Raw genomic sequence first — 17,280 nt, forward strand, 5'->3', positions numbered from 1 at the left:
CTTGAACATAAAAAAAAAAAATAAGGGGCAATTAACTTTAGGGTGGGATTCTGGAAGTACCCATTAGAATTCCATATAAAGAATGGAAGAATCCAAACTCTTGAAACGCTAAAGCTTTCAGGAGATAAAAATATCCTTAGGAACCTTTTAATTGTGGGTTTGATACTCTAGAAAGATCCAACAGTTTCTGCATTATTTATATTCTGGTGGCAAATCCCTTCTTATAATTTGTTAACGTAGGCCCTAAATATATATATATTTGCAGAGCCTGTTGAAGATAGAGATTGCTCCACAGAAATGAAACCTCTGCATCTGGAGTTTCACGCTCGTGGCCTGTGGGGTAAATCATGCCTACAGATGTTTTTCAGAGTGTTTTCAAAATCAGGAAAGATTACGTAAAATTTTAATATCTGGCCATACTAGGTGTTTGGTCCTTCATGGCCAATATTGGCTGGAGGTGAGTATAGCAAGTGTGCCCTTGATACTAGCGCTCTCCTGTTACCTCATTCTCACAACTCTATTCTATTGAAATCAAATCCATTGTCTCCTGTAGACAATTGCATCTGTTAACTGCATTCCTCCTCAAACAACCACCTTTAAGAAAATTACTCCAGAGAGACGTAACCCGAGTGTTCATCTTTTAACTCGTTAGTGCTTGCTAACTGGTTTCAGCACATTTGGTGGCTTTCTTTGGCTTTCATGTGTTCCTCATGGCCGTCTCTGGCCATACCTCCAACTTCGTCTCCAACACAGGTGCCGTTTTGGTGTGTTGCCTGTGCATTCGTAGGATACTTTCTACCCATTTCAATTTGAGATTCGGCTTTCATCTTCTGTCTTGGTACTAAAAGCTAATTCTAGTCTCACAGGTTGATGCCTCCTGATATTGTCGTAGGTTCATCCAAGTGACTGAATATGACTGGCTTCTTATTTTCAATATGCCTTTGGTATATAGATTGTATGAATGGCCCCAATTTTCCATGCCTCTCCGTATCCACATCCTTCGGTACTGAATCCCCGCCACCCTCGAACACACACACTAACTCTGGGCTTGGCAAGTTGACCCAGGCAGAGGCATTAAAATGCACTTGTACTTTTACACTTCCTCTCTTGACTTTGATTGCCTTGAAAACATATTTAAGCTGGCCAGAGAGGGATATGAAAGACAGGTACAAGTGAAGACACAAGAAGAGCTCAGGTGTCCCAGCTGAGTCTATCCTATATCAGCCTGCAGAAAGCTGACCCCCAGACACATTAAAGATCACAGAGTCACCTACCTGATATGCAGCTGATGCCCAGATAAGGCCAGAATTGTCATGCTGACCTATAAAATAGTCAGCAATAATAAATGTCTATTATTTAAGCCGTTGAGTTTTGGAGTAGGTTTGTTACATAGCAATGACTAACTGATATAGCATCCCAATTAGTGAGATCTTGGTTGTATTTACCATATAGTCTTCTCATGAGAAATGAACCTATAGGAAGAGCTTGGGCAGCTACACACTTACCAATGTGCCAGGAAAATATCCTTATAATATTTTGAAGTTTCTCAGAAGCAAAATAATTGAAGGGTTACTTTGGGGTAGGTTGTTTTCATTTGGGAGAATGTAAACATGTCTCATCTAAAAACTGACTATGTTCTGGGGACATGCAAACCCAATATTTGTGTTGTAAATGGTGTTCCAAACCCATTGCCGCATAGGTAGGGGAATCTTGGGCTGGCATACAGAAAATATTTCCCAAGAAACCATTGCCTTCACTGTTACTTTGAGGTCTCTATGCAGAAATGTGATTGGAAATAAGTGCATTAGGGACCTCAGAAGGTTTGGCAGTGCATTTTAGATGCTTATCTGAGCCACACAAGTTAGGAATCTGGGATGGAAATCTCCTAAGAATAACCATTCTCACGAAGTTTCCAATCCCTCTTTTTCTTTTGGCAGAATTTAAAATTCCATGGAAATGGCTCATGTCACAAGACTTCTGTGTGGTGTTGGCCAGCACCAGGAAGAAGAGTGGGCCAGGAAAGGAAAACCAAACCAATGTGGCTGCTTCTTTTCACACCTTTGAAAAGGTTTGGGTTTGGCTCAAACCGAGAAAGAGCACTTGGGGTTTTTATTTTGTGCCAACTCCTTGAAATACCATTCACCTGACTCATGGAGCTTTGAGCATCAGGAGGAAACAAGCCCTTAACCACCATTAACCACTTCCTTATCTCTCAACCCCACACTAACCAAACATTCGTGAATCCCAATGTGACTTTCATCCCAGCAGCTTCCACCCTCTCCATCCTCCAGGTTGCTCCATCTGCTTTCTCATATGCAAACATATAAGGTCAGCAAATGCTCATGGGTTAAGACTTTTTCATCACCTAGTCTAATTCTAAGATGCTAATTTAAAGAGATCTTAATTTCTAGACCCTAGAATCATTTACAGCACTGAATTACTTGACAGTTAATAATATGGTAATATTTGGATTCAAAATGCAGAAACTCTTTCCCACGAAGTTAAAACAGGCTAAGAGTAACCTGATTTAGTTTATTTTTCAAGTTGCCAGTGGCTGGGTACTTCATCAGATTATAGCCTGAGATGGTACTAATGAAGCAAAGGTCAGGGGTTCACATCTCTGTCTGGTTCAATTAGCATTATTATTTTTCACATTCCCCTTCCATTCCCCTCACTCTCAGCCAAGTCTCCTACAAATTAGCGCAACTGTGCAAAGGGATGTCCAGAAAAGAGAGCATAGAAAGGATTCAGTGAAAACTCACTCTTATTTCTGGAAAGCCCACTGACAGTTTATGTGCTGTATTGCTGCGTATGTGTACGTGTATAAGTCTGTGCATGGTGAGGATTGTTTTGGTATGTGCAGTTATAAATATGTGTCTGTCTATCTAATCTCTCTCGCTGTCATACGATTTGAAAAGCGTGCATTGTTTTAGGCAGGTGGAAGGATTATGTTACCTGAATACCGGTATTTAATGTACATTATCACATTTATTATCATATCAAGACCAGATGTTTAAAATTTGGGCTAGAAATTCCATAACACGGATTGTATTACCTCAGGGTCACCCTACCACCTAATGCTCACTGCTCAGCTGGTATTTTGTTATGGCTCTAATAGAGCAATAATGTGCTTCCACAAGTCTTAGTCTGGTATTAGATGACATGTGGGCTAATTTTGGTGGGTTGAGCAGACGGGTAGGGGGTTATACAAACCAGAGCAATTTGCTTTCCCAACAATAAGAAAATATGTGAAGAATTATTGCTAATAGTCAAAGCTTCTCTCTCTCTCTCACTCTGGCTTTGGCTTGCTCTCTCTCCTTACTCTTACTCTCCCTTTCATTCTTTATCTTTGGCTCCTTTATTTAAAATTTGTTGTCATTTTTATTGTCTCCAAATGCCCCTCAAACTTACTCCAGAAACAGAAGCTACCTCTAATTACTAACTTTCTTATCTCAGCAAAAGCTATTTGAAACCTTCCTCTTATTTGCCTTTCTTGCATTGCTTCTGTACTGATAAAATTAAAACAAACAAGCTCAGAAAAGTGATAGCATTCTTGATTTAAGAAATTATAATCAATGCAATTTAGATAAGGTTTAAAAAAAGAAATAAGAGCCTATGTGGAACCAAGCCAACGACTCATCTGTTTGCATTAATAGGTTCCAGCAATGGTACTACAGGCACGGAAAGCCTGTTCGCCACTGCACTTAGCAAGCATATGAGCTTAAAAATAAACTTTGACAATGTAGATCTCTTTGTCCTTTCAGGAATGGAAAACATTATGTACTTCAAAGCATACTAAGCCTGATTTTAAAATATAGTTGGGATATTGTTACTGTGGCAATTGGGAGTGTCTTTAGGCTGCACACAGTACATGGATGCTTCGGGTGCAGTAGTACTTGAGTCACAAACTAGTGAGAGTAAATGACGCTGGCAATTTTGATATGCTCATTTATAAGGAAGAAACTTCTGTCTTTTAAGTTCTCTGGAGCACTGCAATATATTTCCTCCTTTCAATCAGGGAATTTCTTCCTGAACCAAACTGCAAAAACAGAGTATTTGAGTAGCACATTTCACTTGCATACAGCAGCGTTTGTTCATTTTTGACTGTTTTTGGACAGGAAATCAATCTACAGGGTAACATTCACACATAAAAAGGAAACAATATGGGACAATGGCTTGTTAGTACAAGTGACTCTGCTTGGGAAATTACCGACAAGAAACCTTGGAGGAAGAACGGCATTAAAGATCAAAAGCATGATGACTCCTGATGAAAACATCCCCAAATGATGAACCCACAAGCAAGAAGGAACTTCTACTGTAAGTATTTTTGCAATAATCAAGTATCTTATTATTTTCAAAACTTCTAGCATATGTGGAGTAGATTTCCAAGCAAGTATTTGACGTAGGGAGTCTTCATTATAGTCAAGTCTATAATTAAACTCAATGGGTGGTTCCAACAGAGGGTTAGTTACTGGAATTTTTTTGCATGATCTTGCAACACAAATAAACTGCACGTTGACGTGGGCATGTTTTATACAATAGGCATGTTATATCAGGCTTTTACTGTGTGATGTATTACTTCTGGCAATGCAAAATCGATCAACGTTAGTATCTGTAAATTCCATTACATTTGGATTCTGGTCATTTGAATGATGTTTACTTTGGTTTCATGTTATGGCTAACCCTGTAATCAATTTTTTTCATAAATAAATTGACACACATTATTTGTAATTTACTTAGAGAGAATATTAGCTCTTTCCTTAGTGAATCTAATTTGTATTGTAGGGAAGGGGTGGCTTAGAATTTTAGAAATGGGGAAGGAAAGGTATGATAGTTTAAAACTTGGGAACTAAGGCCTTTTAAAATCTTTACATTTCCATAATTTCTTGGGTAAGGAGTTTTGTTTGAAAATTGTTTAGATGTCTGTATATAAGACTTCTATATAACAATATTTAGTGTTCCATAGTAATATTGTTATGGTCTTGGAAATGTAAATCAAGCTCATCAACAGCATAATCCTATGTAATTATTAAGTAAGTATAGCTAAGTCTATCTTTAGTGCCTGGCATTGAGTACATACTTAATAAGTAGTTTTTAAATGTTGAATATATCCTGGTGTTGCATAATAGGACAGTTATCCTGATGGTACAGTAATCGTTTACATAACAGGAACTTACATGAACTTACACATGAACGTGATTGAATTGTTTAACAAAGAACTGTACAATAATAGGGTTACACTGTTTTGCTGTTTTCAAGAGGGGATTTCTTTAAAAACCAATTTTCTAATTGATTTCTATTCTTGGTTGTTCTTCTTTTGAAATACAAAAAAGTTTGTCCAACTTACTGTTTATCTGAAGGGTAATGTTTTTGGAGCAAATCAGTATGTAAAATATCAACTTATTTCCAATCAGTATGTAATTTCCAGGTGCTAGTTTGTGGCATTGAGACTCGGAATTAGCAATTTTGGAGCCCCCTCTGCTGAGGAATAATGGGTAGGTCAAGACACTGGCCAAGTCCTCAAATGGGGGAGATCATTTTTATAGGTGTAAGGGGCATGAAAATAAACTGAGAGGTGAGTGGATGGAGAGATTCTTGGAGTCAAACCAAGTGTTTCTGGAGTGACAGAAGAGAAGCAGAAAATATGGAGAAAGGCATTGAGTGGGAGAGAGCTGAAGAGGTAATGGAAACTCATTACAGATGCCATCTTTGTCTCATATGATGCCAGATAACACTATTCTAGTACTTCAATGTTTTCTAGATCACTTGCTATAGATACTTGTTAAACTAAACACATGTCCTTCTGCTACCACAAGTAGGAAACAAGAATGCTGTACACATGATTTTATTGCATCTTATTAGAAGTGATGGTGGGATCCTTTGGGTAGGAGATGATAGAAGCTGTAACTAAGCAACAATTATCATCAAGGTAAAAAGACTTTTGGATAATCATATATAACATTTGGATAAGCTTAAATTATCCCATTAACTACTCAGTTTAGTTTCCTACTTAGAGATGTATTTTAAAGTAATTTATCCAGACAGATCCATCAGAATGTAACTATAATTAGAATAAGATATTCTATAGGAATCATTTGGAAGTTCTTTTAAGAATTAGAAAGTTGGCTGATATTGTCTACGTGAGCATTTTTTCAGGCTAAAATCACCTGGATTTATTAGGTAGAATTCTGAGACCCCAGTCAAGAAATGATGCAATATTAGGGAAGTCTTTTAAGCCTTCCTTTTTAAGCAAAGGGAAGGCATTTGATTATAATCTGAAAGCCAAAGTATGGTAGAATGATTTTGAGAATTATCTTCAAAAGGAAAATATAGTCTTAGGATGTCCCTTCCTCCCCCCACCCCCAACCCCCCAACACCAATCAGGATATTGTTATTTATTTTTATTTTTTTTAAAGAAGATGTTGGGAGTAGGAGTTTATTAATTAATTTACTTAGTTTTGCTGTGTTGGGTCTTCGTTTCTGTGCGAGGGCTTTCTCTAGTTGTGGCAAGCGGGGGCCACTCTTCATCGCGGTGCGCGGGACTCTCACTATCGCGGCCTCTCTTGTTGTGGAGCACAGGCTCAAGACGCGCAGGCTCAGTAGTTGTGGCTCACCAGCCTAGTTGCTCCGTGGCATGTGGGATCCTCCCAGACCAGGGCTCGAACCCGTGTCCCCTGCATTAGCAGGCAGATTCTCAACCACTGCGCCACCAGGGAAGCCCAGGATATAGTTATTGATAACAAATGAAAATTTGAATTTTTATGACACATTATATTTTTCCTAGTTAGTTGTTTGACATCAGAAATATCTGTTGCCAGAACTGTCTAAAGATTTGCTGTATCAGGAGGAATAAACTCCCTACCACTGGTAGATGAGGAGGTTCAATGTGGAGGGAAAAGCAAGTATTTTGAATCAGACAAATGTGTATTGGAATTCCAGATTCCTCACTTATAAACCAGGTGACATTGAGCAAATTACTTGAACTCTAAGCATCTGGTTCCCCATAAATGGGGTTAATAATTTGTGCCTCTTAGAATTATCGTAAAGATTAAATTAGATAATTTACGTTAACTGCTTGGCCTGTAAGATGGTTAAACTACATGAGCTTTAGAGACTTTTCTAAAATTGTCATTCTAGTCATTCTAGATGTTTAAAATAACCTAAATTCCTTGCTTGTGCTAAATGCTATCCAAAGATGCAACTCAATAGAAATATCTATTCTCCACCTAGTGAGCTCCTCATATAAGAAAATTGTAAAGCAAAGCTATTACAAGTGTAGTAAAAGAATAAGGCATTCCTGGGATAAACCCCCCTTGATCATGGTGTACGATCCTTTTAATGTGCTGCTGGATTCTGTTTGCTAGTATTTTCTTGAGGATTTTTGTATCTATATTCATTAGTGATATTGGCCAGTAGTTTTCTGTTTCTGTGACATCTTTGTCTGGTTTTGGTATCAGGGTGATGGTGGCCTCATAGAATGAGTTTGAGAGTGTTCCTCCCTTTGCTATATTTTGGAAGAGTTTGAGAAGGATAGGTGTTAGCTCTTTTCTGAATGTTTGATAGAATTCACCTGTGAAGCCATCTGGTCCTAGGCATTTGTTTGTTGGAAGATTTTTAATCACAGTTTCAAGTTCGGTTCTTGTGATTCGTCTGTTTATATTTTCTATTTCTTCCTGGTTCAGTCTTGGAAAGTTGTGCTTTTCTAAGAATTTGTCTACTTCTTCCAGGTTATCCATTGTATTGGCATATAGTTGCTTGTAATAATGCAAGGATTCTTCGATATACACAAATCAATCAATATGATAAACCATATTAACAAATTGAAGGAGAAAAACCATATGATCATCTCAATAGATGCAGAAAAAGCTTTTGACAAAATTCAACACCCATTTATGATAAAAACCCTCCAGAAAGTAGACATAGAGGGGACTTACCTCAACATAATAAAGGCCATATATGACAAACCCACAGCCAACATCATTCTCAATGGTGAAAAACTGAAACCATTTCCTCTAAGATCAGGAACAAGACAAGACTGTCCACTCTCATCGCTATTATTCAACATAGTTTTGGAAGTTTTAGGCACAGCAATCAGAGAAGAAAAAGAAATAAAAGGAACACAAATTGGAAAAGAAGAAGTAAAGCTGTCACTGTTTGCCGAAGACATGATACTACATAGAGAGAATCCTAAAGATGCTACCAGAAAACTACTAGAGCTAATCAATGAATTTGGTAAAGTAGCAGGAACCAAAATTAATGCACAGAAATCTCTTGCATTCCTATACACTAATGATGAAAAATATAAAAGAGAAATTAAGGAAACACTCCCATTTACCATTGAAACAAGAAGACTAAAATACCTAAGAATAAACCTACCTAAGGAGACAAAAGACCTGTATGCAGAAAACCATAAGACACTGATGAAATAAAGTAAAGATGATACAAACAGATGGAGAGATATACCATGTTCTTGGATTTGAGGAATCAACATTGTGAAAATGACTATAGGACCCAAAGCAATCTACATATTCAATGCAACCCCTATCAAACTACCAATGGCATTTTTCACAGAACTAGAACAAAAAATTGCACAATTTGTATGGAATCACAAAAGACCCCGAATAACCAAAGCAATCTTGAGAAAGAAAAACGGAGCTGGAGGAATCAGGCTCCCTGAGTTCAGACTATACTACAAAGCTACAGTAATCAAGACAGTATGGTACTGACAGAAAAACAGAAATATAGATCAATGGAACAGGATAGAAAGCCCAGAGATAAACTGACACACACCTGGTAACCTTATTTTTGATAAAGGAGGCAAGAATATACAATGGAGAAAAGACAGCCTCTTCAATTGGTGGTGCTGGGAAAACTGGACAGCTACATGTAAAAGAATGAAGTTAGAACACTCCCTAACACCATACACAAAAATAAACTCAAAATGGATTAAAGACCTAAATATAAGGCCAGACACTATAAAACTCTTAGAAGAAAACATAGGCAGAACACTCTATGACATAAATCACAGCAAGATCATTTTTGACCCACCTCCTAGAGAAACGGAAATAAAAACACAAATAAACAAATGGGATCTAATGAAACTTAAAAGCTTTTGCACAGCAAAGGAAACCATAAACAAGACGAAAAGACAACCCTCAGAATGGGAGAAAATATTTGCAAATGAAGCCACTGACAGAGGATTAATCTCCAAAATTTACAAGCAACTCATGCAGCTCAATATCAAAAAAACAAACAACCCAATCCAAAAATGGGCAGAAGACCTAAATAGACATTTCTCCAAAGAAGATACACAGATTGCCAACAAACACATGAAAGGATGCTCAACATCACTAATCATTAGAGAAATGCAAATCAAAAGTACAATGAGGTATCACCTCACACCCGTCAGAATGGCCATCATCAAAAAAATCTACAAACAATAAATGTTGGAGAGGGTGTGGAGAAAAGGGAACCCTCTTGCACTGTTGATGGGAATGTAAATTGATACAGCCACTATGGAGAAGAGTATGGAGGTTCCTTAAAAAACTAAAAATAGAACTACCATACGACCCAGCAATCCCACTACTGGGCATATACCTGGAGAAAACCATAATTCAAAAACAGTCATGTACCACAATGTTCACTGCAGCTCTATTTACAATAGCCAGGACATGGAAGCAACCTAAGTGTTCATCAACAGATGAATGGATAAAGAAGATGTGGCACATATATACAATGGAATATTACTCAGCCATAAAAAGAAATGAAATTGAGTTATCTGTAGTGAGGTGGATGGACCTAGAGACTGTCATACAGAGTGAAGTAAGTCAGAAAGAGAAAAATAAATACCCTAAGCTAACACATATATATGGAATCTAAAAACAAACAAACAAAATATGGTTCTGAAGAACGTAGGGGCAGGACAAGAATAAAGACGCAGACGTAGAGAATGGCCTTGAGGTCACGGGGTGGAGAAAGGGTAAGCTGGGACAAAGTGAGAGAGTGGCATGGACATATATACAATACCAAATGTAAAATAGATAGCTAGTGGGATGCAGCCGCATAGCACAAGGAGATCAGCTCGGTGCTTTGTGACCACCTAGAGGGGTGGGATAGGGAGGGTGGGAGGGAGACACAAGAGGGAGGCGATATGGCGATATGTGTATATGTATAGCTGATTCACTTTTTATAAAGCAGAAACTAACACACCATTGTAAAGCAATTATACTCCAATAAAGATGTTAAAAAAATTAAAAAAAAAATAAACAAAACAAACAAAAAAAGAATAAGGCAATCAGAATGCATGGCTTGAAAGTAATAAAGTTTTTTTGTGGTGTTTTTGATGTGTTAGGTGGTGTAAATTAATTTGACGGACTGTTCTATAGTCTTTGATGACTAAGATAGTGGAAACACTGGACAATTAATTCCCCCTTTCATCCTCTGTTAAATTATTGTAGGAAACCCACCATAGCCAGCAAGGTCATTCTCATGACAAATGGTTTTGGAGAGTTTAAGGACAGAAAATTGTTCCTCTTCAAAATGTTTCCTATGACATCTTCCCTTGGTGCCTGCAAAAGTCCAAGTTTTAAGTGGATGGTGTATGTCGATGATTTAATTTATTGTGTCCATTTGTTATCAGCGTAAGCACAAAGCACTTGGCAGAACCATCATTTTTACACTACTGTTTATACTAGCTTAAGCAATGTTTGCGCATCACAGATATGAAATAATAATCTAGCTGTTAGATTTACTAGCTGGAAAATGACTATGTATTTGGGAGAGTGTCAGCAGTGGCTCTTAAAAAAATATTATCTTGCATCTGTCTAGTGCCATTTTCTTTTTAAAGTGTTTCTACATATATAATTTCATTTTTTTCTCACCTCTGAAGTAGAGAGGGTTGCACATTAACTTCATTTACTGCATAATATGAATAATAAGTCAGAGATTAGGCAGAATTGTCTAAGGAGAAGATCAAATATGAAATAAGACTTTGCATCTAGTGTAATTTATCTGATGGTTTGATGACTATCTCTGATTTTTATCTAGAAATATATGATTCATCTGCTTCTCTCATGCCTTAATAGGACCCTTAAACTTGAGCACTAATTAACACTTACCTTGTTTTGTGCCTTCTACAGAGACCCAACCAATCAGGCACACAAAAAGAGATACTGCAACTAGGTTCAACCCCAGTTAGGTGTGCAGAAAACCTGCGTGTCTGGAATTCTCTGACTCCTATACTATCAGTGTATCCCAGACACTTCTATAGAGTAAAGGTGCTGATATTTGCTCATTAAATTTGTTGTTTTACAAGGGAGTCAAGGCCACAGGCACACTCTTGGCCATCTTCCTTGTCTAAAATGACATGGATTTGGACAATTTTATTTTATATATCTTATTTTATTTATATACTATATAAATAAATTTATTTATTTATATATTTGTATATATATTTGTGTGTGTATATAAATAAATAAATACACACACACACACACACACACATACGCACGCACGCACACACACACACGTATAACCAATTAACAAATTGGCAGTATCAGGTAAAACTCTGCTCTATAGCTCCTCAAAGGCTGATAAGCTACATCTTATAGGCATAGATCTTGAGACTCAGGGTATGGTTATATCTGTTGATTTGTGTCTAATAATCAGAAGTCTTCTTGGTATGATTGAAGATTTTAGCCAGTAAGAACCACAATTTCAGGTGCAAGAGAAAACCAGAAAACTATATAGCAGCAGGGTCCAAATATCTTACACAAGTTATGCACTAGGTGATTTTGAAATGTGTTGATTTTTTCTCAGCAGCTCCGTCTGTGCAACATTCTTTTAGCTCAGTTCTTAATTTTCATTTAATAGCTTAACGTTGCCACATGTTCTGTATAATACTTTTGGTTGATGGCATTTTATGAAAATATCGGCTCGAAGAGGAAATCTTGGAATTGAGGAGTTAGATGCAGTTTGAATTGAATAGATTGAAACTTAGAGAAAACCTTATTCTGTGAGAATATGGCTCACATAGGGTTATCCTTATTACTCCTCCCTCGTGTGAGAGAAACAACCTCTAAGGTTAGACTTGGTGCAGCAGAGCTAATGCAGGTGCAGTTACAGGTCATTGAATTGTATGATGCCAAAATGTTTAGTTTTCACTAGGCTGTTTTTGTTGTTTTGAAACCCGAGGTGAGAGGTCAAGATAAATTGAACAGTCATGTATAAAAGCAGACGGTAAACTTTCCACACCTTGACATTTTAGAGTTCTGAGTAGTGCAATCTTGGAAAAGTTTTTGCTTCTTTTCCTTCATGTTTTTAAGATTTGTTTTATTTTTGAGAAAGGTACAGGATTCTCACTTCTTCAGGGTAAGATAGTCTGCTCACAAAACACAGATTTTTATTTTGTATATATATTTTAAACTATTAAAAACCTACATAAAGTAAAATTCACTAATTTTTGTGTGCATAGATCTGCAAGTTTCCACAAATGTATAGAGTCTTGTAACCATTACCACAATCAAGATAAAGAACAGCTCCTTCATTGCCAGAACATTCCCTCATGCTGCCTGTTCGTAGTAAAAGCCTCCCCCATCCCTAATCCCTGGGAGCACTTACCTGTTTTTATCTCTATAGTTTTGCCTTTTCCAGAAAGTCATATAAGTGAAATAATACAGTTTGCACCTTCTGAGTCTGGTTTCTTTCACTGAGCAGAATGCATTTGTGACTCATCCATGTCTATCAATAGTTTGTTTCTTTTTATTGCCAAGCAATATTTTATTGTACCAGAGTTTGTTGGTTTATTCACCGATGAAGAACATTCAGGCTGTTGCCAGTTTTTGGTGATTATAAACAATGCTGCTCTAAACGTGATACACTGTAAATGCAGGTTTTTGTGTGAATGTACGTTTTCATTTTTCTAGGGTAAATGAATTCCTAGGAATGGGATTGCAGAATATTGTAAATGTACATTTAACTTTATAAGAAACTGCCAAACTGTCTTCCAAACCAACTTTAGCAATTTGCATTCCGACCAGCAATGTATAAGAGTTCTAGTTTCTTGGCCTCCTTGTCAGCACTTGGTATTATCAGTCAGTTTATTGTTTGTTTTGTTGTTTTTATTTCTTATCCATTCTAAGAAGTGCGTAATGGCATCTCATTATGGTTTTTAGATGGTGAGCATTTTTTCACGTGCTTATTTGTGATCTGAATATCTTGTTTGGTGAAATGCTCACATCTCTTGACCTTTTTTCGTTGGATATTTGTTTTCTTATTGTTATTCTGAGAGCTCTTTTAAAATTATGGGTATAAATCCTTTGTTGGATTTGTAATTTGAAGATGTTTCCTGTAGTTTACCTTTCACTTTCTTAACCATTTTTTATAGAGAAAGCTGTTCTAGTTATGATGAGATATAATTGATCTATTTTTTTCTCTTATGGATCAAGCTCTCAGTGTTATGTCTAAGAATTCTATTCCTAAACCAAACTCATGAGCATTTTCTCCTGTGTTTTCTTTTGTCAGAAGATTTGTAATTTTATGTTTTACATCTAGGTCCATGATCCACTTTAATTTTTTTATAAGTTATGAAGAGTGGCTTGAGGCATATATTTTTGCATATGAATATCCAATTGTTTCAGCAGTGTTTGTGGAAAAAAACCTATCTTTTATCCATAGAATTGCCTTTGTACTTGTATCAAAAGTCAGTTGACTGTATTTTAGTAGGTCTATTTCTAGACTCTCTATTTTGTCCCATTAATTTATGTGTGTATACGTTCACTAATACCATACTGTCTTAATTAGTATAACTTTACAGTAAGTCATAAAACCAGATAATGTAAGGCCCCTAAATTTGTTCTTCTTTCTCAAAGTTGTTTTCTACATCCTTTGTCTTTCTATATAAAATTTTGACTCAACTTGACAATACCTATAAAAATCTTGCTGCAAGTTTGATTGGGATAAGAGGTAACTCTATAGATAAATTTGGGGAACATTGACATCTCAATGATATTTGAGCCATTTAATCCACTTATTTAGCTCTTGATTTCTTTCATCAGTATTTTTTATTTTTTATCATGTAGACTACATTTTTTGTTATATTCATACCTAGGTATTTCATTTTTGGGAGCTCTTATAAGTGGTACTTTACAAATTATATTTCTTATTTTTATTGCTGGTATATAGGTGTATGTTAGATTGTTTTTGTGTATTGCCATTTATCTTGCAAATTTGCTAAGCTCATTTCTTAGTTCTAGGAGCTTTACCTGGACATTTTTTAGATTTTTTTATTTAGATCATACAGTGTAGGAATAGAGACAGTTTTATTTATTTTTTTTCTTTCCAATACATGTGCCTTTTATTTCTTTTACTTGCCTTATTGTACTGGCTAGGGCTTTCAGTACTATGTTGAGTAGGAGTGGTGAGAACAAACATCTTTGACTTGTTCCTGATCTTAGGTGGAAAATATTGAATCATCATCATTAGATATGGTGTTAGCTATAGGACTTTTTGTAGATATCCTTTATCAGGTTAAATAAGTTTCTTTCTATTATAATCATTATAATATATGATGCAGTTTGCTAAGAGTTTTTATTATGGGTGGATTTTAATTTTTTTCAAATCCTTTTTCTGCATCTATTGATATGGTCATGTGGGCCAAAAATATTTTAAATGTAGTCAGTAATCATATTGCTGGTAATATTAATGTTGTTATCTTGAGATTATTCTACATGTAACATGAATAAAAAAATGAGTAATTATGGTATACTCTAATTTTATCATCTTTTGTGACCTTGAGAAGCAGGATTCTTATGGAAAAAATGAGATACAGATGATATGGAAGAAGTTAAGCATAAACGTTTTAGTACTGAATTTGAATTGGAAATATCAGTATTAACATAAGGTATTTAATATACACACATATATAATATATATATGCAGTTGAGAACATATGTAATAGAGTAGGCATGTAATATAGTATGTATGATATAGATATAGTTATAAATATATTTCTCAGCTGTGTCCACTGGAAGGGCTTTGAAAAAATTACCAAGCACCCAATAACAATGAGAATCTTTAGCACCAAAATTGTGGTCTTGATATACTGTTTTCCCACTAAAGAAGCTAAGATAGCTTTGGGAAATGTGTGGTGGATCCAAGTGTGGATAAAGATGTGCAGAAAATGAACATGGAACATCTTATATCATATAGTGAAAAGGCCCTTAAGGCTAATAGGGCTATATCATTGATTCATGAATACGAAACCAATTTTAAAAGGCTACTATTAGCTAAAAATGAGACAATTTGAACAGGATAATAATTGCAATGAACTAAATCCATCAAATGTTTAAATCCATGAGTTCATAATGATAAGAAAAATTAATTGGAGATTCAGGGAAGACCTTTTAAAAGTGACAGTTTAGCTGAAATTGAGGGATAAGTAGGAAAGAGCTAGTGAAGACAATGGAAGGAATATACGTGCACAGCCAGAGGATGGGAAGAACTTTGTCCTGTGTAGCAGGAAGACAGTGAGTGAAAGGGAGAGAGGTTCAAAATGAGATTGGACCAATCAGGACCAATCATTCAGGGCCATGTAGTCAAGCTTAGGAGTTCATCTTTCATTTTAGAAGCAATAGAAACTTCTTGAAAAGTTTTATGTAGTGAAGGGGCATAATCAGACTTACAGCTTTAAAAGATCGCTCTGACTGCTACATGGCCAATGAATTGGAGGAGTTAAGAGCAAAATCAGAGAGAGAGAGAGAGAGAGAGAAAGAGAGAGAGAAAGAAAGACAGAGAGTGTTAGGAGCCACTGCAAGTGAGAGATGAAGCTGGCTAGGTCTGGTAAGCACCCATGGAATGCAGTTCTCTTTCAACATGAAAAAAAAAAGGAGTCTAAGAAATACTCATCGCTCTTTGGGTATTTTATAATCTTCTACCTCCTAAGTACCTGAGAAAATGAGCCCTTTTATCCTTATTCCACTATTATCAATAACTGGTTTAGTATGGTTTCCTCCAACAGAACCTAGACTCCATGTAATTTTTATAATAAAAAAGAAACAAACACAGATATAGAGAACAAACTAGTGGTTACCAATGGGAAGAAGGAAGGGGGGGTGGTAATATAGGGTTAGGAAATTAAGAGGTACAAACTATTATGTATAAAATAAGCTACAGGGATATATTGTACAACACAGGGAATATAGCCAATATTTTATAATAACTATAAATGGAATATAACTTTTAAAAATTTTGAATCACTATATTATACACCTGTAACTTATACATCAACTATACTTCAATTAAAAAAAAAGAAAAAATTAGGAAGCCCTTTTCTGTCTGATAGAGTGATATCACTTTGCTTTTAAAGTCTTCTGAGTGGATAAAATTACCTACTTTTACAGTTTGTTTTTATCTTTTCTGAAGCAAAATATAGACTTTTCAAAAAATAAGATGCAATTAGAGACTGTGTTTCTTACTGAGTTCACATAAAGAAAAAACATCTATTTCTATGTAAAAAAAGAGTTATTTCTTTCCTTAAGAAACAGCCGTGAGCAGGGCTCAGATAAGGTGTCCAGCATGACAATGTCAGTTGTTAATGGCTAGTGCCTGTTAATTGCCGAATCTGTTCTAATTGGTCTGTGCTGATGCATTAATGTTTGTTAAATATTAAACACTCTGCTCATGAATATTAACATAATATTTAAAATTTTCATTTGGAACATATTTCAATTAATTCATCTTCTGTATGGTTGGAATTAGAGGTTGAGCATTCAGACATACCAAAGCGTTCCTTTTGGGTGGCAGGGAGGGAAGACTGTTAGAGAGATTTAGTTTAGAGATGTTGTAGGTCATCTCTTCTTACATTGTCAATTTTTCAGAATGCTTGGTTATTCTCCATGGAGAATACTCCAGCTGGTTTGCCTCTGTTATTCTTTTCTTCCTTTCTTTGATGCGATATTATTTTTTTGCTTTTAAAAAAGAGACCATAATTTCTGACCATATTTTATTAAGAAAAGAAAAAGTTAAGAGGATTTAGTTCAACACGAGTCATCATAGATCTATTGGTCAAAGTTCATAGTATTAACTGTCTTTTCCTCCCTTGTTGAATGAGTGTGCATTTTCTACCGTATATGCCAATCCTTTGGTAGCTTGATAGGTGTCCTTCAGATGTGTGATGTTTTGGATATTTTCAGTGGGGGCATTCTTTAAGGATAGTTTTGTACTGTGAACGCCGTTAATACTGGGACCAATTTATTGAATTGGGATCAGTTTATTGAATAAGTG

The 17,280-nt window shown here is 36.0% G+C and overlaps 1 protein-coding gene across 1 annotated transcript in view; it reads left to right on the forward strand.

Annotated features, from left to right (window-relative positions):
- Window positions 1–4,106: 4,106 nt before the first annotated feature.
- The window catches only part of KCNK2 (potassium two pore domain channel subfamily K member 2), a 221,894-nt gene continuing 208,720 nt past the window's right edge, over window positions 4,107–17,280 (forward strand). Inside the window, exon 1 of the mRNA XM_019918636.3 lies at window positions 4,107–4,317. Coding sequence (XP_019774195.2) covers window positions 4,284–4,317 — 34 coding nt within the window. The 5' untranslated portion in view covers window positions 4,107–4,283. The remainder of the gene's footprint in view (window positions 4,318–17,280) is intronic.

The sequence above is a fragment of the Tursiops truncatus genome, chromosome 1 (genome assembly GCF_011762595.2).
Source record: "Tursiops truncatus isolate mTurTru1 chromosome 1, mTurTru1.mat.Y, whole genome shotgun sequence".
NCBI lineage: Eukaryota > Metazoa > Chordata > Mammalia > Artiodactyla > Delphinidae > Tursiops > Tursiops truncatus.